The sequence below is a fragment of the Neovison vison genome, chromosome 3 (assembly GCF_020171115.1).
Source record: "Neovison vison isolate M4711 chromosome 3, ASM_NN_V1, whole genome shotgun sequence".
NCBI lineage: Eukaryota > Metazoa > Chordata > Mammalia > Carnivora > Mustelidae > Neogale > Neogale vison.
The window spans coordinates 154,629,161-154,650,985 of record NC_058093.1 but is presented as its reverse complement, the minus strand read 5'-3'; the positions used below and the strand labels follow the sequence as shown (position 1 = coordinate 154,650,985).

The window sequence follows — 21,825 nt, the reverse complement described above, 5'->3', positions numbered from 1 at the left end:
TGATGGATTTTTTTTTTTTTTTATCCATTCTGATACCCTGTGTCTTTTGATTGGGGCAGTTAGCCCATTTTTCATTCAGGGTAACTATCGAAAGATATGAATTTAGTGCCATTATATTGCCTGTAAGGTGACTGTTACTTTATATTGTCTCTGTTTCTTTCTGGTCTACTAGTTTTAGATGCTTTCTTTGCTTAGAGGATCCCTTTCAATATTTCTTGTAGGGCTAGCTTGAGGTTTACAACCTCTTTTAGTTTTTGATTGTCCTGGAAGCTTTTTATCTCTCCTTTTATTTTCAATGATAGCTTAGCTGGATATAGTATTTTTGGCTGCATGTTTTTTTAATTTAGTGCTCTGGCCTGCCAGGTCTCTGTTGATAAGTCTGCTGCCAATCTAATATTTTTACCATTGTATGTTAGAGACTTCATGTCTGCTTTCAGGATTTTCTCTTCATTACTAAGACTTATAAGTTCTACTATTTGATGATAGGGAGTGGACCTATTTTTATTGCTTTTGAGGGGAGTTCTATCTGCCTCCTGGATTTTGATGCTTGTTCCCTTTGCCATATTAGGGAAATTATCTACAATAATTCTCTCCAATATACCTTCTGCCCTCTTCTCTTTCTTCTCCTGGAATCCTGTATATTCTAATATTGTTTCTTCTTACGGTATCACTTTTCTTTTGAATTCTCTCCTCGTGGTCCAGTAGTTGTCTCTCTTTTTTCAGCTTCTTTATTCTCCATCATTTGGTCTTCTATGTCACTAATTCTCTCTTCTGCCTCGTTTATCCTAGCAGTAAGAGCCTCCATTTTTGATTGCACCTCGTTAATAGCTTTTTTGATTTCAGCTTGGTTAGATTTTAGTTCTTCTATTTCTCCAGGAAGGGCTTTTATTTCTCCAGACAGGATTTCTCTCATATCTTTCATGCCTTTTTGGAGCCCAGCTAGCACCCTGAGAATCGTCATTCTGAACTCTGGATCTGACATTTTACTAATGTCCGTGTTGATTAGGCCCCTAGCCTTTGGTACTGCCTCTTGTTCTTTTTTCTGTGGTGAGTTTTTCTGCCATGTCATTTCATCCAGATAAGAATATATGAATGAGAAAATAAAATACTATCAGGGTGGCAAAAACCCCAGAAAAATGTATGCTAACCAAATCAGAAGAGACCCCAAATCAGGGGGAGAAGAAAGGGAGTAAAAAGAAGTTTAAAAATTTTTTTAAAAAGATAATTAGACTGGTGAATAGAACAGAGCCACCCACTTGATTTTGGGTGTATTTTGGTCTCTTAGAAGATACCAAGTCCCAAGATTTTAAAGAAAGAAAAACTTATATATAATCATAATTAAGGGTAAACATGATGAAGGGATAGAATATGACTGTAAAGATGAAAATGTAAAAAAAAGTTCTGAAAAAGGAATTGATGAGATAAATTTATTGGAAAAAAAAAGAATAAGAAAGTGGAGAGAATTTGCCCAGGCTGGAGACAGTGCTAGACTTGGGGTATATTTGGATCTATCATAAGAAATTCTATTCAAAAATGTTTTAGAGGAAAAAACCCTGTATGTATACAAAAAATAAAGTTAGATACAATGAAGGATAGAGTATGACTATAATAATGGTTTAAAAAGATTTTTTTTTAAGAAAGGTGTTGTTAAGATAAAGTAGTTAAAAATGTTAAAAGAGGAAAGAGGAAAACTTAAATTACAATAAAAATATAAAAGTAAAAAAATTTAATTAACTTTGCAAGACTAAAGAATCATGGGAAGAAAGCCATGAATTCCATGTTTTGCTTTCCCCTCCTCTGGAATTCTGCTGTTCTCCTTGATCAGTGAGCTTAGTCTTAGCTAGATGTTCTTGCTGATCTTCTTGGGGAGGGACCTGTTGTAGTGTTTCTCAAACGTCTTTGCCTGAGGCAGAATTGTGCCACCCTTGCCAGGGGCAACACCAAGTAATCTCGGGTTCCGCTCTTGGGAACTTTTGTTTCCTGAACGTTTTCTGTAGAGCTCTGGAGGGTGGGAACGAAAATGGTGGCCTCCCAGTCTCCAACCTGGAGGAGCCAAGAGCTCTGGGCCCCACTCCTCAGAGCCCTCAGAGAAAAGTGCTCAATCACTCCCGTCTCCCTGGTTTCTGGCTGCACTTGGGCTCACCCAGCCTGTGACCTGTTGTTTCTGTCTCTGGCAGACAGTTCCATTTGGATTCTCCAAACCAGCAGATTCCTGCTGCTCTGCCTTTCCGGCGGATGAAGGTGGGTCTCCCTGGATCTGACACTTGTGGGGTCCCTGCTCAAAGTGCAGTGGTCTCACTGTGCTGTGGATCACAGTTTAAGGTAACTCCAAGCTGAGAGCTCACTCCTCAGCTCTGTCTCTGTAGTCTGCTTCCCCACTCTGATACTTGCGAGGTCTGCTACACTCAGACACCCTTGATCTTTCTGTGACCCTACGGGACTTGAGACCACACTGTCCCTCTGAGGGCTCTACTTAGCCTCTGGAGCCATGTCCCTCAGTGGAGCAGACTTTTAAAAGTTCAAATTTTGTGCTCCATTGCTCCACCACTTGTTGGGAGCCAGCCCCTCCCCCCGCAGTTTATCTTCACCTCGCTTTGGTTTCACTTCTCCACATGTCCTACCTTTCAGAAAATGGTCGATTTTCTGTTTCTAGAATTGCTGCTCCTCTTCTCTTCAATCTCCTGTTGGGTTTGTAGGTGTTTGGAATGGTTTGATAACTATCGAGCTGAACTCCTGTGACCTGATGTCATCTTAGTCTGCTATTCCCCTGCCATCTTTTCTCCTCCCTTTGCATTATCTTGATAAATGCCAGTCTTTAGTGGTTCTCTCAACAGAGATCTCACAATTAATTGTTTTTAAAATGACTTTTAAATAACATTTTTGAAGTAGAAGATTTTAAAAAGAAGATTGGTAAAGCACAAAGACTATAAAAATCTCTTCTACCCCTCTTCCCAGAAATAGCCATCATTATTATTTTAGTTGATAATGTATTCAGTATTCAAATTAATATATGTGGCATATAAATGTATATGTATCTATTTTTAAATTGGAATCATATTGTATATGTGTTTAATTGAATTGTGATTTTACACTTAATGGCGTTTAAAAATTGTTCCAGGTCATTTAAGATACTTCTACAACATGATTTGTAAAGACTGCAGGAATTTGCATGGTGTCGATGGCTGTGCTGTAATGAATTTCAGCAGTCCTATATGGTTGAATATTCAAAATGTTTGCAATTCTGTGCTATTGTAAAGCCATTATTCAATTTAAATTTTCTATTGGCTTAAAAATAAAAGAGGAGCATTGCTCTTTTAAATTGTTTTTAAATGGTTTATTTGATTTGTTCATATACTCTATTTCCAGGTTATCAGATGTAGTCATAAGGTGCTTAAAATCAGGATTAAAGTTCGGGACACATCTTTGAGTTCTTTTGTTTTATCAGTTATATTCTGTCTCATTTGTTCATCTCATTTTCACACCTAGACACTAAGCTTTTTGTGCAATCATATCATCTCTGAACAAACAAGAGTAACCCCTTTTCATAGCATCTGTGAACTTGGGCCATGTGTCTGGTATTGTTTGATAAATACATGTTGATTGATGTCTTTTGTAAAGGTAGAATAGCTATGTAAATGTGGAAGAAATCGGCCAGGGAATATTTGTAAAGCAGAAATCATTTCTCTGCAGTTTCCTTTTGAGTCAGTGAGTCTCTTCCTCCCCCTCCCCTCCTCCTCTCCCCATTTACCTCACTAGAGATTTCTTTGCAGACTTGTAATAAATAAACATTATTTTTCAGTCCTTCTTATTACTCCTCCCTTTTCTTCTTTAGGCTTTAAGTGTAGTGTCTATTATAAGGAAAAATCTAAATGATGATTAACTTCAAGAATGGTGATTCCAAGTAAGCATATATATGATCTTTCTACCCTCCACCTTCAAGAGAACTTGGTTTATTTAATGAAATATTTACTGAGGACTACCATCTGGTCTGTCTTTAATCCCTTGTACATGAATGTCACTGTTGTGCCGACAGACAAACTCTTTCCTTTGCCTGGGAGATATTCTATTGGTTTCCCTGATTCTTTTATCTTTCTGGTCTCTGCTTGAATGTTATCTTCTTGAGAGACCTTCTCAAGATCCCCCATTCTTTTGTGTCACAGCATTCTGTTCAGTGCTTTCATATTATGGCTTCAATTTATAGATATACATATGGTCATTTATGGTCTTACCTTTAAGTTCTGTGAGGGGAGGAAACTTGCATCTCTTTTTCAACATTTCTGTGCTTGCTTCCAGCACAGCGGGCCTAAGGGAAGTTTGCAGCTTACAGTAGCAATCAAGTAATATGTAATTACATTGAGAGTTTATAAATTCTAAGATAAGTGACCCAAGGGCATGAATCATTTTCTCCAGCTTCCTTCTGAGTATCACCCCTCCCCATGTTTCCCATCTCCTTTCTCCAAAGCTTAAGCAAAATTCTGAAGTATAGGAACATTTGATTTCCATCTGTCACCCTTTTACATTAGAAGGCCTTTCAAAATATACTCATTGAGTGAATGTGTGCTGGGTTCTATCATCCATTATAGCTCTAGTGCTTAAGAAGCTAATAGTCTAATAGGGCAAATATGAGTCTACCTACTAAGATGGATAAGGAGAGATGATCTGTGAGTTGCAGTGATCATGGAAGTCTGTATTCCCACAGATAACTGTCAGGTTTGACATTTGTTTTCCCAGTTATGGTTAGTCGATATACAGTACAGCACTTGTATTGAACATCCAAGACGCCAATACATTGTTTCTGTCTTCCCATTAAGTCTGTCAGTACATGGTTGGTACTTGAAGCAGTATCTTGGACATGCTGTTATTTGGGTTTTACAGATTTGTTTGTTAAATTCCACACATTGAGTGAAATCATATGATAATTGTCTTTCTCTGATTAGCTTATTTAGCTTAGCATAATACCTCTAGTTCCATCCACATTGTTACAAATGGCAAGATTTCATTTTTTGATGTCTGATTAATATTCCATTGTAGGTATATGTGTATATATGTGTATATATATATTATTATCTATACATATAAAATATATATATATATACACCACATCTTTATCCAGTCATCTGTTGATGAACATCTGGGCTCTTTCTATAGTTTGTGGGCATTCCTGCTATAAACGTTGAGATGCCTGTGCCCCTTCAGATCACACTGCATTTGTGTCTTTGGGGTAAATACCCAGTAGTGCAATTGTTGGGTCGTAGGGGCTCTGTGACTTTTTTTTTAACTAATACAGCCCATCTAAAGTGATGCTATGCTTGTTGCAGGCTTAAACCTTAAGACAGTTTGATTGCTTCTGTTTTGCACTTGTGGGAACAGTGAACCATATGTAAGAAGTCTGGGTATCCTGTTACACTGCCTATGTTGAAAGACGACCTGGAGAGGGAGCAGCATTGAACATACATGCAGAAAGAGAGGAGTCCAACCACCCTGGCTTCCCAGATGAACCCACCTTTGTAATACAAAAGTATTAGAAATGTGAGTGAAGCTATCTTGGACATTCTAGCTCTAGCCACCGAAATGACAGTGGTCTCATGAGAAACTGTTAGGCCAGTAGGAAAAAAAAAATCTAGATATCCCACAAGAAGATGGCTTCTTGACTTCTCCAGGAATCATGAGAAATAAGAAACTGATTATTGTTTTAAGGCACTCAGTTTTGGAGTGCTTTGTTACATAGTGATAGATAAATAGTACAGGTGGCTAGTGGACATTTTGAGTGACAACTTCCCAATTCTGCAGAAATTATAAAACTAATTCAAGCAGAAATATCTAGAAATTCTCTCAATCTCAGGGTCAGGTTTTCAGGAGACAAACAGTCATAGTATAAGTGGTACCTCTTCTTTGCAGTCACTTGTGCTTTCAACAGAAACCTTGATTTTTTTTTTTTTCCCTATCCAGGTATACGGTATTCCATAGTGTATGTGTACCATACGTTTCTTTATGACTAAATTTTCTGTATGCAAATAATGAAGCACAAATGTGCATTTATCCAGGATAATTTTTTTTAATTTTTTTAAAAAGATTTTATTTATTTATTTGACAGGGAAAGATTACAGGTAGGCAGAGAGGCAGGCAGAGAGAGAGGAGGAAGCAGGCTCCCCACTGAGCAGAGAGCCTGACGTGGGGCTCGATCCCAGGACCCTGGGATCATGACCTGAGCCGAAGGCAGAGGCTTTAACCCACTGAGCCACTCGGTGCCCCCAGGATAATTTTTTTAAAAGATTTTATTTATTGGGGTGCCTGGATGGCTCAGTGGGTTAAAACCTCTGCCTTCTTGGCTCGGGTCATGATCCCATGGTCCTGGGATCAAGCCCCGTGTTGGGCTCTCTGCTCCGCCAGGAGCCTGCTTCCTCCTCTCTTTCTCTGCATGACTCTCTTCCTGCTTGTGATCTCTGTCAAATAAATAAAATAAAATATTTAAAAATATTAAAAAAAAGAAATTACCTGAATGGAATTACTTATTTGGGAGAAATTTAAGCTGATATTTTTATATTACAGTAATTTTCAAACTTTTTTGTATGAAGTTACTGTTTTCACTTCTGAAATAGTATGACCACATAGTTGTGACGAGAGCTCCTTAGTTGAAGAAGATAAAGAATATTGCTGGTGAAGATTTTTAGTTCTTTGAGAGATAATAATTGATAGAAATGTTTAACATCGTTGTAGGAATACCATCGTAACATATATAATGGAAAGGAAGACATCAGATAAATACAATCTATTATGTTAGGCTTTGCCGCCCAGTTTTGCTTTATTCTGTGAGCTTATTTAAAAAGAAAAAGAGGTATTGAAAAAGAATAATGCTGTGTTTAAATTACACTTTCAAAGACAAAAATCTTGTTCCAGTTTGAGCACCTTGGAAATTGTCTTGAATTCTCTGTGGTTTGAAGTGAATATATTACTTGATTTCTGAAACCAAGGGTAGACTGGTATGTAAGATCTTTGGAGAGCTGTACCAACTGCAACTCCAGAAATTACTTTCTTACTACTAATTCTTTTTTATTGTTAATCCTTTAATCACTGCTTCTTAAGAGTAAAACACACTTGTACACCTATGCCCTTAAATCTTAGAGTATTAAATTATAGATCTCAGAGAAATGCCTTACTGTATATAACTTATTTTTTATAATTTTTTTAAGATTCAGATCTGGGAAGGAAATAGACAAAGTAGTTTATTTCCCATTTGGGAAACTGTTCTTATTATAAATCTCTGTCTTTATAATCAAAATATAAGAACTGGAGAAATGGAGATACTTTTAGGAAGGCCTTGATTATTTTTTAACATGTTTAAATGACTGATTGTGGACCTTTAAACAAAAATTTTTTAAGCTGTTTTTTTCTAAAAAAATATAATGATTAGTCTCTAGCCAACTCTATTTCTTAACCTGATAGTTAGTTGTATATGGTTTGTTACATATAAAAATATATCAAATGTGAAGGTGACATTACCATTTTTTTTTAGACATGTAAAGATTTTATTTTTATAGAGCAGTTTTAGGTTCACAGTAATATTAAGGGAAAGGCGTAGAGAGTTCTCATATGTCCTCTGTCCTCATACCTGCATAGTATACCCCATTATCAGCAATACCCACCAGAGTGGTACATTTGTTATAATTGATGAATCTTCATTGACACATCATAATCACCCGAAGTTTGCAGTTTTCCCCAGGGTTCACTCTTGGTGTTGTGCATTCTTTGGATTTGGACAAACATATAATGACACTTAGCCATCATTACAGTATTATACAGAGTAGCTTCACTGCCCTGAAAATTCTCTGTGTTACCTATTTATTCTTCTTCTCCTAATCCCAGGCAACTGATTATGTTTTTATTGTCTCCATAGTTTTACCTTTTCCATAATGTCATATAGGTGGAATCATATAGTACGTGGTTTTTCCAGGTTGGCTTCTCTCACTTAGTAATATGCGCTTTAAGTTCCTCCATGTCTTTTTATGGTTTGATAGCACTTTTCTTTTCAGCACTGAATAATAGTCCATTGTCTGAATGTACCATATTTATCTATTCACCTGTGAAGGACATCTTAATTCTTGCAGATATTTATAGTTCTAAATAAATCTGCTATAAATATCCATGTGTAGGCTTTTGTGTGGACATGTTTTTAGCTCATTTGGGTCAATACCAACGAATGCAATTCCTGGATTGTATGGTAAAAGAACATATTTAATTTGTAAGGAACTGCTACACTGACTTTCAAAGGGGCTGTACTATTTGCATTCCCAATGTAGCAATGAATTCCTAGCAATCAGCGAAACTTCCTTTGCTCCAAATCCTCATCTGCCTTTGGTGTTGTAGGTATCTATAGATTTTGGCCATTTTATTGATATCTTTAATTTGCATTTCCTTGACATATTGTTCATATGCCATCTATGTGTCTTCTTTTTTTTTTTTTAAGATTTTATTTATTTATTTGACAGAGAGAGAGATCACAAGTACACAGAGAGGCAGGCAGAGAGAGAGGGAGAAGCAGGCTCCCCACTGAGCAGAGAGCCTGATGCAGGGCTCAGTTCCAGGACCCCGAGATCATGACCCGATCCAAAGGCAGAGGCTTAATCCACTGAGCCACCCAGGCGCCCCTCTATGTGTCTTTGATGAGCTATCCATTAAGAGACTTTGGCACATTTTTCTTAAACTGCTTATTTTCTTATTGAATTTTAAGAGTTCTTGTGTATTTTGGATAACAGTCTTTTGTCAGGTGTGTCTTTTGCAAATATTTTCTCCTAATCTGTGGCTTAGTGTCTTGATAGTGTCTTTCACAGAGCAGAAGTTTTTAATACTGATGAAGTCCAGCTCATCAGTGATTTATTTCATGGCTTATGCCTTTGTGTTGCATTTAAAAAGTCATCCCTATACCCAAGTTCATCTAGATTTTCTCCTTTGTTATCTTCTAGTTTAATAATTTTGCATTTTACATTTAGATGATCCATTTGACTTAATTTTTGTGTATAAGTTCTGTGTCTAGATGCATTTTTTTGTATGGGAACTCCAGTTGTTCCAAAACCATTTGTTGAAAAGTCTTTGCTCCATTATATTGTTCCTGCTTCTTTACCAAAGATCAGGTGACTCTTTTTATGGGATCTATTTCTGGATTTTACATTCTGCTCCATTGATCTATTTGTTTATTCTTTTGCCAAAACCAAACTGTTTTGATTATTGTAGCTCTATATTAAGTCTTGAAGTTGGGTAGTGTCAGTCCTCCAATTTTGTTCTTCTTTGGTATTGTGTTGGCAATTCTTGGTCTTTTGTGTCTCCATATTAACTTTAGAATCAGCTTATTGATATCTATAAAATGTCTTGCTGGGATTTTGACTGAGATTGTACTGACTCTATAGATGAAGCTGGGAAGTACTGACATCTTGACAGTTTTGAGTCTTTCTATCCACGAACAGAGTATCTCTCCATTTATTTAGTTCTTTGATTTTGTTCCACAGATTTTTAGTTTTCTTTTTTTAAAAGATTTTATCATTTATTTGTCAGAGAGAGAGAGAAAGAGCGCACACAAGCAGGCAGAATGGCAGGCAGAGAGAGAAGCAGGCTCCCCACTGAGCAAGGAGTCCACTGTGGGACTCGATCTCCAGACTCCAGATCATGACCTGAGCTGAAGGCAGTTGCTTAACCAACTGAGCTACCCAGGCGTCCCTATAGTTTTCTTCATAGAGACCATGTTTTGTTAGATTCATGCCAGTTTCATTTTGGGGGGGTGCTAATGTAAATGATGTTGGATTTTAATTTTAAATTTGACTTGTTTATTGTTGCTATATAGAAAAGAGATTGAATTTCTGTGTTAACCTTATATTCTACAACTTTGCTGTAATTGCTTATTAGTTCCTGGAGTTTTTGACCTTTCTTTGTTTAATCTACGTATATGATCATGTCATCTGCAAATACAGTTTTCTTTCTTCACCATTTGTATACCATTTATTTTCTCTTAATATATTGTCTTATTGCATTAGTTAGTACTTTCAGTATCCTGTTGATGATCATTACCATTTTTATCCTCCTTTCTATGAAATCTGTGTTAAAATTTTCTTAATTTATTCACAGCTCACCAAAGCTCATCGACAAGGACACATGGTGAAAGTAGATTGGCTGGACAGATTGACATTTAGAGAAATAGAAATGATAAATGAGGTGGGTTGTATCCCTCTTTCCCCTGCTCCCCCTAAATATCTTCCCCAGATGTCTAAGTCAGGATTTTTTGAGAAGCACTTTTGTTGCCAGATTATCTCACAAATGTGAGAGCATTGAGGATAGCCTGTAATTGTGAGTTTTGTGTTAATAAGTGGAAAACTTGGAATATCTGTTTTTCTTATGTTTTAATGTTATATTGCACCATGAAGAAGGCAGTGGACATCATAATTGTACTTGTATTGTACAAGTGAAGCCACTGTTAAGCCACTTGTGTGTTCTCTCTCCATTTGGCAGCCTATGTTTAGGTTCAGTTCAGTATTGGATTCTTCCGAAACAGTGTTGCCCCTTTACTTCACTTACCCTAAGTCATTCTTAGTAATCCCTGTCCCCAGTTAAGATACTGTGTGTAGTATGTGCTATACTATGTATAGGACTCTGCAACTTACATGGTTCAAAGTAATTTGTTTCTTGATCTTGTTTATGGTCTAGAATATGTTTAATTAAAAGATGGCTTCCATGAAACTTTCCAAAAGTTAGAACAAAATTTTCTTTTTTATATATTTACACTGAAATACTAGATGTGTGGCTTAACATTCTGTGTCTAGAGAGTAGAAAGAACAATTATTTTAATCACATTAGCAGAGAAGTATGTCAACTTTTGTGATATGCCTAATTTATTGTGATCACCACAGGGCATAGCTGACTTATTTTATATTCTCTCAATGATTTTTACTGGGTTGAAAGAGAAAATTTTAATTTTATAATGAACACTTAATAAAAGTTAAATTCTACTATTGTTCATTTAAAAAAAAGAAATTAGTTGGTTTAGCTGTTTATATTCAGTATGAATAAACTGGGCATTTTTTCTAAATTTATTCATAATACACTCTCATTTACTGAAATTAGAAGAAAAATGTACTTTTTTAAATGTTTATAATAGTCACATTCCTAAATTAGTTAAATCAAAATGTTTACTTATGTTTTTCTGTTCTTTAACTTAGATAGTCTTTGGTGTAGAAAAGGCAGTGTTAGGGCTTACTTTGTCCAGTCGTACTTATTACCTTTTCTACCCCCACTCATTAAAAAGTAGGAGAGCATTGCCATTACCATAATTAGACTATAATATGTATCATAAAGCTGAACAATTTAAGTGATTTCTTTAGACCTTTATGATTTTACACATAATGATTTAAAGTCATTTTAAAAACTGGTTTAAGACTTATCACCCTTTTAGACTTCATTTTATTTTCACTTTGTTACATGTTTCTTTTTTTTTTTTTTTTTAAAGGGGACACATTGTTATGTTGGAGAGAAAGGAACTATTTCCCAATATGTTTAAAGTATATTGAGAAAAATTTACAAATGATTGCGAGTTATCTTAAGACCACTCATAAATTGTGAAAAACTTGTGAAGGTTGTTTATAATAATGGAATAAATATTGGTTATATTTTAAGTTGTACTTGAGAGATCATGTATTAGTGAATTGGAAATAATGATACGTACTGATCCTTTAAGACAATGTTGAAGATCAAGATTTTTCATAAAAATCTTTTTTTTTTTTTTTAGAGTGAGAAACGAAGTTCTAATTTCATGTACTTGATGGTTGAGTTTCGATGTGTCAAGTGTGATGATAAGGAATATGGTATTGTTTATTATGAAAAGGTATTTGCCTTGGAACTGTTTATAGTCTCTGAAGTAGAGGGGAGGGGAAACATTAAAAAAAATTACTGTTGTACCTGCTGAGATGAATTATTTGGTTGCAGGATAGCAGCAGACAGCTGTCAGCTGCAGCTGTTTGTATATACACAAATCAGATCATATAGCTACAACAAGATTACAAAAGCCCATCATTCATGTAATGCAGTTCTAGGTTCCAGAATTCAATAAATATGCAACAGATTAAAAACTTTTTGATTAATCGTTCTGCAAATTGGCAAGTCGGACATTAAAGTAATAGCTTTATTAGCAATTAGTATTCATTTGAAAAATAAAAAGGGAATCAGTTTTTAAGTGATAAGCTGTTGAAAATTAAGGGTATATTTACTATTTGAGTTTGTATATATAATGTGTGAGCCTAACATATGTATGCTTATAAAAAACTTCCTAAATGTGTATTTATGTAATAAAGGCAGAATTTTAAAAAAATTGGTCTATCACTCAGTAGGCTGAGTGATAACAAATATGCATTTAATGGATTGGCTCTGGTCTGCTCATTATCCAAAAGAAAGTAGTTTTGTGTTTGATATGTTGCTACTTGAAAAATATCTGTGCCTTAAATGCTTGTTGAAGGGTCTTAATTTAAGCACTATAGAAATAATTGCACACGTAGTTCAGAATCACATAAACCAGGTATTATTGTGGAAATAACCTTAGACAGGTGCTTAAATCAGTATGAATGAGGGCAGACTTTTGATACATGGCATAATGGAATAATATTTCTTTTAGTATATAGCTAAGCTTATATGCAATATATTTGTGTATTAGAAGCAACACTTCTAAATTATATTTATGCTTTAGTGTTATTTATTAAAGCTGTCATAGTGATTTTTTAAAATACGTATTTTTTCATAAATGTAAGTTACTACTTGAAAAGTTTTCGTAATGGAGTTTTGAGTTTGTGTAGTTAATTTATGATCACTTTTCTGGTAACTTTCAAGTTAACACATATTTTTTTTCTCTTTAGCTTGTATCCCTTCCCTTTAGTAAAAGGTTAGGAAAAGTTAACTTTTAGTTGATAAATGATAGTCTTTGGTAAAAAGAAGTTAGGAAGATAGACTAACATTGCTTATTAATTCATTAGAAAAGCTACATTAAAAAGGGGAAATATAGGTGAGTGAAATTGTTTTGTCACTTTAATAAACTAACATTTTACATCTTATACTATGTGTAATGAAAAAGTATTATTTCTCCTCCAGGATTTGTAGGGTTTGTATTGCAAAAACATGCCAATGGAAATGGTGCTTTGAAGCAGAAGAGATTTGAAGGATCTTTTGAAAGACAGCTTTGATAATAGATGAAATAATAACAATAAAAATTAGAAGAATTTGAAGTGTTTTTGAAAAGGTTCTTGGCCCCTTTCTGCTGCTTCTTAAAAATTGCTCATAAATTAATGCCTGTCTACCTACCCTGTCATATTTCCACTTAGTGTAAAGATTGCTGGGCTAGTGTATTGAATCTAATGGAAATAGACTTTCTTGTCACCTGTCTTTTGTGACAGATAGCCTTAGTGAAGATTACTTGTCACAGTTGGGCTGATAAATGTGTTTTCTGGTGTTGTGACTGAGAACCAGCCTGTTAAACAACGGCTGTGGGAATTTGTGGTTTTCTGTAAGACTCAATTACTGAACTAAAGTCAAGTCCCAGTACTTCCCTTCTTTCACTCTCTCCTGATTTGCCTGCACGTATCTTACATTGGAAATACTAGCATTTGGAATTTGACAGAAAAGCTTGATGTGAGGTATACAGTTGTGAGGAAATGAATTTAATTAGTTTACCATTTTCTGGTATGTATGCAGTGACATTTACTATGCTGAATTACCAAAAATGATAATACCAAGAAAGTAAAGCAGCTTTGTGTCTTAAGAATTGATGGATTAATTCTTCTTATTCAAGTCTCCATGGTATTGAGTAGAAGCAACGCTGCTGAGTCTCTAGCTATGTATAAATTTCAGCTAACATTAACACCTTGCTTAAAATCCAGCTTCTTTGAATGGAACTCAGTTGTGCTAATTTGAAAGTTACCAACATCTACTTAGTATTTTTTGAAAATGATGCAACACATCCTTTGTGCCATAGTTTAGTCATACTTTGTGGTTTCTAGTTGTAAGTTTGAAAATTAGGATATTATTACTTTGGCCCACTAGGGTTATAAGCAGAGTTAAAAATAACTGACAAAAACAATCTACTGATTCTTAGACCTCATATATCTAAAAACTGTAACAAATTTTTTATTGTTAGATTTTATTTTTCCCCAAATATTCATTAGCAATAATAGGTAAAAATTGGATATGTATTTTAAATTGCAGTTGAAAGAAGATGCTTCTTTAAAAGGGAGGAATAGTGTTCATTAAATAGAACTAAAATACTTTGGAGTGTACATTATCATGTATTATTTCTTACCATTTGGTTAAATTTTGTTTATTTTTTTTTTTAACTTACTACACTATAATCCAGGATGGTGATGAGTCATCTCCAATTTTAACAAGCTTTGAGATAGTAAAAGTTCCTGACCCTCAGATGTCTATGGTGAGTTATTGCCAAATTTCTTACAAAAGTGCTTTTCTCCAGAGTGATTATGACTTGGATCTACAGCATACACTTTCTTTTAAAAAAGTATATCTGTAACTAAGTCAGTTACCCAGAAGTGACTTATAAGTCCATTTTAGCTAACTGGAAGTAGGTTCAGGTGGAACTTTACAATATCAACATCTAAAAATACGGTTAGAATAGTATATTGTTGGAGAAACATTTATTTGAATTATTGGAAGAGTAAGGGATGTAGTCTTGAAGTGAGAACTTGGGAAGCAGATATTTGAAAGACTGGGAGGGAAGTTTTTTATACCAGGATGTAACACTGGGTTCAATGGATGAGAATTTTAGGGAGATTAATTTTGTTGAAAAATCTGGAAGATCATTGTAGCTACTAGAACTGTTTAATTTGGATCTTGGTGACTTGGATGATTTTGAGATACCCATCTATGGAATTTTTGAGGTGATAGTTTGGGGATGTGAAGCAGGAAGAATTCTTTGCAATAGTGGTTTAATTTGATGACTTTAAATTTAGAAAGTTTCAGCAAAAAATCCTTTTAGTAGCATAATACCATGATATTCACACTTACAACTCATGACATCACCCTGAACCATTTTATTCTTATTTTTTATGTTTCTAATTGGATTAGTTACCTTCTTAATCAGACCAAAGTGAATTTAAAGTAGTATATTAGAAGATAAAAGTATGATGATGGAGGTAAATACAGGTCATTAAAGCAAGAAGTAATGACTGATGTTCCAACATCAAAGAGTATAAAAAACTAGGAAAAAAGGCAACCTGGGAATCTTTTGGAAACAAACATCCTAAATATTATAAAGGTGACATTTCATCACTGGAAAATAGTGCTGGGGAACTAATGATGAGCCATTTGGAAAAAGATAAAATTAAATTAGACCCGGGGCACCTGGGTGGCTCAGTGGGTTAAAGCCTCTGCCTTCGGCTTGGGTCATGATCTCAGGTTCCTGGGATCCAGCCCCACATCAGGCTCTCTGCTCAGTGGGGAGTCTGCTTCCTCCCTCTCTCTCTCTCTCTCTGCCTGCCTCTTTGCCTGCTTGCGATCTCTGCCTGTCAAATAAATAAGTAAAATCTTAAAAAAAATTAAATTAGACCCATACCTCACATCGTACATAAAGAAAAATTCCAAATAGATCAGGGATTGGATTTAAGTATTAAAAAAACAAGGCCTTATGAGTACTTTACTTTCAGTGAAGTTCCCTGCCCTCAGTCACTACTGGCAAGTTAAACTGCTAAGATGATAGTACAGGGATATTACAAGGTCACTAGTAGCTTATAGGAAGAGGGAATGCTTTAGCCTGGGTTGTCAGGGAAGATTATAGAGTGCAGGTTTTATCTGTGTGTGTAGAGGATGTGAAAACCTTGACTGTATGGAGAATAGGAGGTGTTATGAGATGTTTTAAGAAGCTGGAACAGCAAATGCTTAGTATGGCACTAGAGAAGCATAAGACATGTTTAGTTTCCCTATCACAAAATGGTGATTTTTTTTAAATTAATTTTCATTCTTTTTTTTTTTTTTTAAAGATTTATTTATTTATTTTAGAGAGAATAGGGGGAGGGACAGAGGGAAAGAATCTTGAAGCAGACTCCTGCCAGGGGTGGAGCCTGATTTGAGGCTCAGTCTCAGGACCTATGAAATCATGACCCTGAGATGAGGTATTTCAAAAAAAAAAAAAATACATAGGGGACTAAAGTTGTAACAAGAATAATATGTTAAGTGTTATAAAGTGGTCTTGAGTAAGCAACTACTTATTTTTGCATTTCTAATTGGCTGTTGAAACTTCCTTTTGATGAAACTTACATTATTGATAAGTATTTATAAATAATTCATAGGAGAATTTAGTTGAGAGCAAACACCACAAGCTTGCCCGGAGTTTAAGAAGTGGACCGTCTGACCATGATCTCAAACCTAATGCTGCCACAAGAGATCAACTAAATGTAAGAGAATTTTTAAAGTATTAATATAAAAAAAAATGAAATTTGTAATTTGGTTGCAGCGGATATGTTAGCCACTCATTTGAAAGTGGTTCAGATGCATATTTTTTCCCCAGGGTAATAAAATATGTGTAATTTCAACAGATTTGTTTTTTCTGTAGTTTTTGTTTTTGTTTTAAATCATTTTGGGGCTTTAAGAAAATATATTAACCCTGGAGGCAGATCTACAACTAGTATATACTTTCTTGATATAGTGGTCTTAGAAAATGGCCCTAAGGTACTGGCTCAGAGAAACCTTGGTGTGCACAAATGCATTGTGTGTGTTAACTTCATAGGGGAAATGTTTATTGTTTATAAACTCAGTTATATAAAAGGGGACTTTTGCTATTTTGATTTGGTTTATTTATGAAATGAGCTCTGTAGTTACAGATTTTTATATGGAGTGTTAATTTTTAAATTTCGTCTTTTTCTCCCCCTACACTCCAATAATTTTCTTTTTAGACTAATAAGTACAGCAGGTTTAAGTTTTACTCTGTTGCATGTACATTCTCCCTACTTCTATACAAGTTCTACTATAGAAATATTTAAATAAATGAAAAATTTTTAATGAAATGGAAGTAAATAGGAAGAATATATTTGACAAAAGTAGTTTTTTTCCTTTGTTGTAGATTATTGTGAGTTATCCACCAACCAAGCAACTTACGTATGAAGAACAAGATCTTGTTTGGAAGTTTAGATACTATCTTACTAATCAAGAAAAGGTGAGTATCTTGAATGTTTTCATATCTGATTTATCTGTAAGATTTTTGCTAATAAGATGAAGTTAAATTCCCATGGAAATAGAGTGTTACTGTCAAATTAAAAATATGATATAGGTGAATATGTATGATACATTATTTTTTCAATATTACAAAGGGTATATGCACAAAGACACAGGTACCAGTTACGTGGTGCACAGATTATGCATGCATGCATAGTTTGAATGGGTTAAGTCAGAGAGACTTGGGTTCAGTTTCTGGCACTTCTACTTATTCTTAACTATGTAAGGTTAGGAGAATTTCTTTGGAAGCTTGGTTTCCTCAATTTTCTAATCATGCCTGCCCTTCTTCACAGGTGAGGTAATACTGGTGAATAAACTGGCCAAGTACCTGGCACTTAGTAGATGCAGAGTGAATGTTGATTCACTTCTGTCTTCGTTGTTCTCACCTCTTTCAGCCTAGATGACTAGCCAACTATTTATGTTATTCAAGGGACTATAGAATTTTGGAGGAGATGTAGCTAGAGAGAGAGTATGAGAAGTGTAATTTGAAATATGTAAATTGAATTTGTGGAGTGGCATCCATCTTGGCATGCAGGAGGCAAGGTTAGAATGAGACATTTTTTTTCTTTCCTTTTTTTTTAAAAAGATATATTCATTTATTTGAGAGAGAGAGCGCCTGATGCAGGTCTCAGTCTCACAACTCTGAGATCATGACCTATGCCGAAATCAGGAGTCGAATATCAGGAGTCGGCCACTTAACTGTGGCATCTAGGGGCCCCTAGACATTTGCTTTTCTTATGAGACTGACGCACTGCCTACTGCGCTAAGGAGGCACCTGTAGACATTTGCTTTTCTTAATGAAACCAAGGAGTTGATGAAGTTTCTGGAGAGAGAATTATGATAAATTAGCACTAGATTTGAGTCTGGGGACTTGGTTCCTTGTGTTACTATTGCCACTAAGAAGCTTTTTGACAGCTGGTCAATCATTTCACCTGTCTGAGTTGTGGTTTTCATATTTAATATGAGTTGATTAAATAATTGGGAACTTCTAGGTCTCTTTTCATACTTAAAGTATGTCAATTCTTAGAACTGTCAATTCTTAGAACATAGGTTCTAGGATTAACTCTAAAGATAAGATAGTAGTGGGGCACCTGGGTGGCTCAGTGGGTTAAAGCCTCTGTCTTCAGCTCAGGTCATGATCTCAGGGTCCTGGGATCAAGCTCCCAACATCCGGCTCTCTGCTCAGCGGGGAGCCTGGTTCCTCCTCTCTCTCTCTGCCTGCTTCTCTGCCTACTTGTGATCTCTCTCTGTCAAATAAATAAATAAAATCTTTAAAAAAAAAAAAAAGATAAGATAGTAGTAACCAGTATGGATTCACCATCCACGGTGTGCCAGGGATCTTTTCAGTCCCACAACAATATCAGTCTTAATGTGGGTCTTCTACAGATGAGGAGACCTGTGCAGCAGCACAGAACTTACAGATGCTAACTCTTGATGTGCTCATATCTCTGAGTTAGAAGCGAACTCAGTCAATGAAGCTGTAGAAAAGTGGATTGTAGGGAAAATATTTGCAACGTCATCCTGAGCAGGCATTCTGCATTCTGCATTCTGCATCTTTTTGGGGGACAAAACATAGAAGTGTTAGGAAAATTAAGATCTGTCAGAAAGCTATTATATAATTCTATGAGAATGAATGAATATGTTCTACAATCTCATGAGACAGTCTTTAGCTACTTTGTTGAATTTGCTTTTCTGAAACACTTGCGTTTCTTTTAGTTTCTGAAGTAAAGATAAAAATTCATTTGCAATTCATCTTAACTCTTCAGCTTTTCTTCTTTATCTTTTATTGATACCTTGGGAAATTCGTTGTAGATAAGTCATATTAACTCTTCTTTACGTCCTTAAGAAGAGTGAGAGAAGAATTTTAAATTCAGTATAACTTTGAGTGTTATTCTCGTCATCACTGCAAAAAAGGGAAATATTCATCAATAGAAACTCAGGGTATGATTCTGTGTTTTATAAAAAAGATTGGGTTAGTACATGATATTCAGTTAAATGAAGAATAACCTTGGTCCCAGAAATTGCATCTTGAATTTAGCACAGTGTTTTCTAAAATACACAGTGAGATATTGAATTAAACCTGTTAGAATATATGGGTTCAAGAAGCATAGAAAAGATTTACAGAGCAGAACTGCCTTAGATAGAAAGGCTTGCAAGAAAAATTGTTTGTTTAAACAAGTAGTCACTTCTCACTGAAATTCAATTACTTCTAGATATGTGCAAAAGAAATAAAATGCTCAAGTGATATAAAGTGTGTGACAAGTTTCATTTAACTAGTTGATTTCAAGTTTTCGAAAGGTGGGTGATGAAACTTCAATTCTCAGGACATATTATAGGATTCTTATGATCACTAGAGTAGAACAAACAATATTTTTTAATGTTTGGGAAGCACTTTTCAGTAAACCAAATATATATATTGGCCTTGAAGTGACCAGAGGAATTATTCACACAGCTGCATTTGTATCTTTGTAATAATTTAAAATGGGTTTTGTAGAAAACAAATACTCTGATACCCCTGTCCCTTAATTTATTTATACTAAGAAATTCTTTCAGTGTCAGTTTCTCAGAAACTGATTTAGGTTATTTGGCATTTGGGCCACAGGGCTGAAAAGATTTCCTGGAGAGAAAACAGTACTCAGAAAACAAATTGATAGAAATTAGGTCTTACAAAGTTACGTTTCTTATTACTTTTTAATTAAATTTCGTCTTCCCACCTACTTTTTTCTAAATGACCTGTCTTAAGTACTTCGGATGAAAACCATCTAGTCTGGATTTGATATTGCACCTAAAAAGTTCACAATAACCACTTTGTCTAGCAAAACCAATGACATTTAGGAAGAATTTTTAAATTTGTGGTCCATACTATGTAGGAAGTAACCTATTTTTATGAAATCCAAAATGTGAATATTGTAACTTTCAAAACGAGTCAGTGGTAAATGGTTTCTGCTTATAAAAATATTAATTGAAAATAACTTTCTTAATGGCTTTTTATTATCTTTGGGGGGAAAGAGCAGTAAGAAGAGTCACATGTGGTAAAGATAATAGTGATGCACTGACTGTTCTGTGAAGCTGTTTCTGAAGTAGCTACTGAGACAGTAGCATCAGGACAATAATCATATTTGTGCTTCCTGTCAAGAAATTGATGACAAACCATAGCAGTAATGAATTCAGTTCAGAAAGTGTTTTTTACCACTCTTGGCCTAGTATTGTTCAAGACTCTGAGCTTCAAAAAACCATTTCTCTGTCTCCATATAAATTGAAACTGTTTTAGGGAAATAATATTTCTACACAGTTAAAATGGAGAAGCATAAGCGTTTAATTGATTAAAGGTTACTCTTAATAAACATTTAGGTAATTGCTATAGTAGAAATGTGGAGTAGAACAAACAGTGTGCTGTGATACGAAGGAAATTTCACAGAGCAAAGATTGGTCTTGAAATTTGAATAAGCTTCGATGATATTTTTATTTGATGATAATTTTTCATGGGGAAGAAAAGCATGAGTAAGGCAATGTGTTGGGTAAACAGAAAAGATGGAGTCCATTTGAGCCTTGAATTCTACACCTGGGAGTTGGATTTCACTGGCCATAGGAAACAAACCACTACAGCAACAGAATGTGTCTTAAGAAGTAATTGTTTTAAGGAAGTCAAGCCAAGGTGGATTGGAGGAGATCTGGGAATGGAAAAAGAGACCTAATTAGGAGGCTCATGTATGATTTTAAGAGTGATATTGGAGGGCAAGGGAAGGAGAGGAGAATGGATAAAATAACTTGGTGTCACCTCCCAGGAGTTTGGCTTGAGTGTCTAAAATATGGAAATAGGGCAAATGGAAGGAGCAGGGTGAGGAGATATTTTCAGTTTTCAGTCTGAAGTTTTAGAAGTACCAGTATGATATTGTCATATTATAAGAAATATATATTTGGTTTTTGTCTTTAGCACAGAGTTTCTAAAGTCCTGAGAATTTCCTGAGTGGTTGGGATGAGAGGAGTGTCTTTTGTTACTCATGATAAGTCTCTTTTAACCATACTGGAGTTTTTCATATTAAGGTGACTCTTGCTTGAGGGGGCTGGTTGCTAGAGGAACCAACCAAGTGATTAGAGAGTTGGAATTATCACCCTTACCCCTTTACCTCTAGGAGAGGGACTAGGAATTGCTTTAATCACCACTGGCTAGAAATTTGAGAAATCATACCTACATAATGGAACCTTCATTAAAACCTATAATGGCAGGGTTTGTAGAGCTTCTGGGTTGGTGAATGCATGCATGTGACTGGAGAGTGGCATACCCAAGACTTTTATAGGGACAGAAGCTCCTTTGCTTGGGATCCTTCCACACCTTGCCCAATGTACCTTTTCATCTGGTTATTCATTTTATATCCTTTACAGTGCATTGGCAGTAATAAGTAGAATATTTCTCTGAGTTTTGTGAGCTGTTAGAGCAAATTCCTGAACCTGAGGAATGTGTTGGTAACTTTTGATTTGTACCCAAGTCAGACAGCAGTGTGGTCAACGTGGGGACCCCAAATTTGCAATTGACATCTGAAATGGGAAGCAGTTTTGTGAGACCGACTCTTTAATCTCTGGAAT

General features: G+C 35.2%; 1 protein-coding gene across 1 annotated transcript in view; it reads left to right on the top strand.

The window, feature by feature from the left end:
- The window catches only part of PIK3C3 (phosphatidylinositol 3-kinase catalytic subunit type 3), a 143,412-nt gene that overhangs the window by 31,186 nt on the left and 90,401 nt on the right, over positions 1-21,825 (top strand). Inside the window, exons 5-9 of the mRNA XM_044243073.1 lie at positions 10,114-10,200; positions 11,768-11,863; positions 14,375-14,446; positions 16,320-16,424; positions 17,090-17,182. Of these exons, the coding sequence (XP_044099008.1) occupies positions 10,114-10,200; positions 11,768-11,863; positions 14,375-14,446; positions 16,320-16,424; positions 17,090-17,182 (453 nt within the window). The remainder of the gene's footprint in view (positions 1-10,113; positions 10,201-11,767; positions 11,864-14,374; positions 14,447-16,319; positions 16,425-17,089; positions 17,183-21,825) is intronic.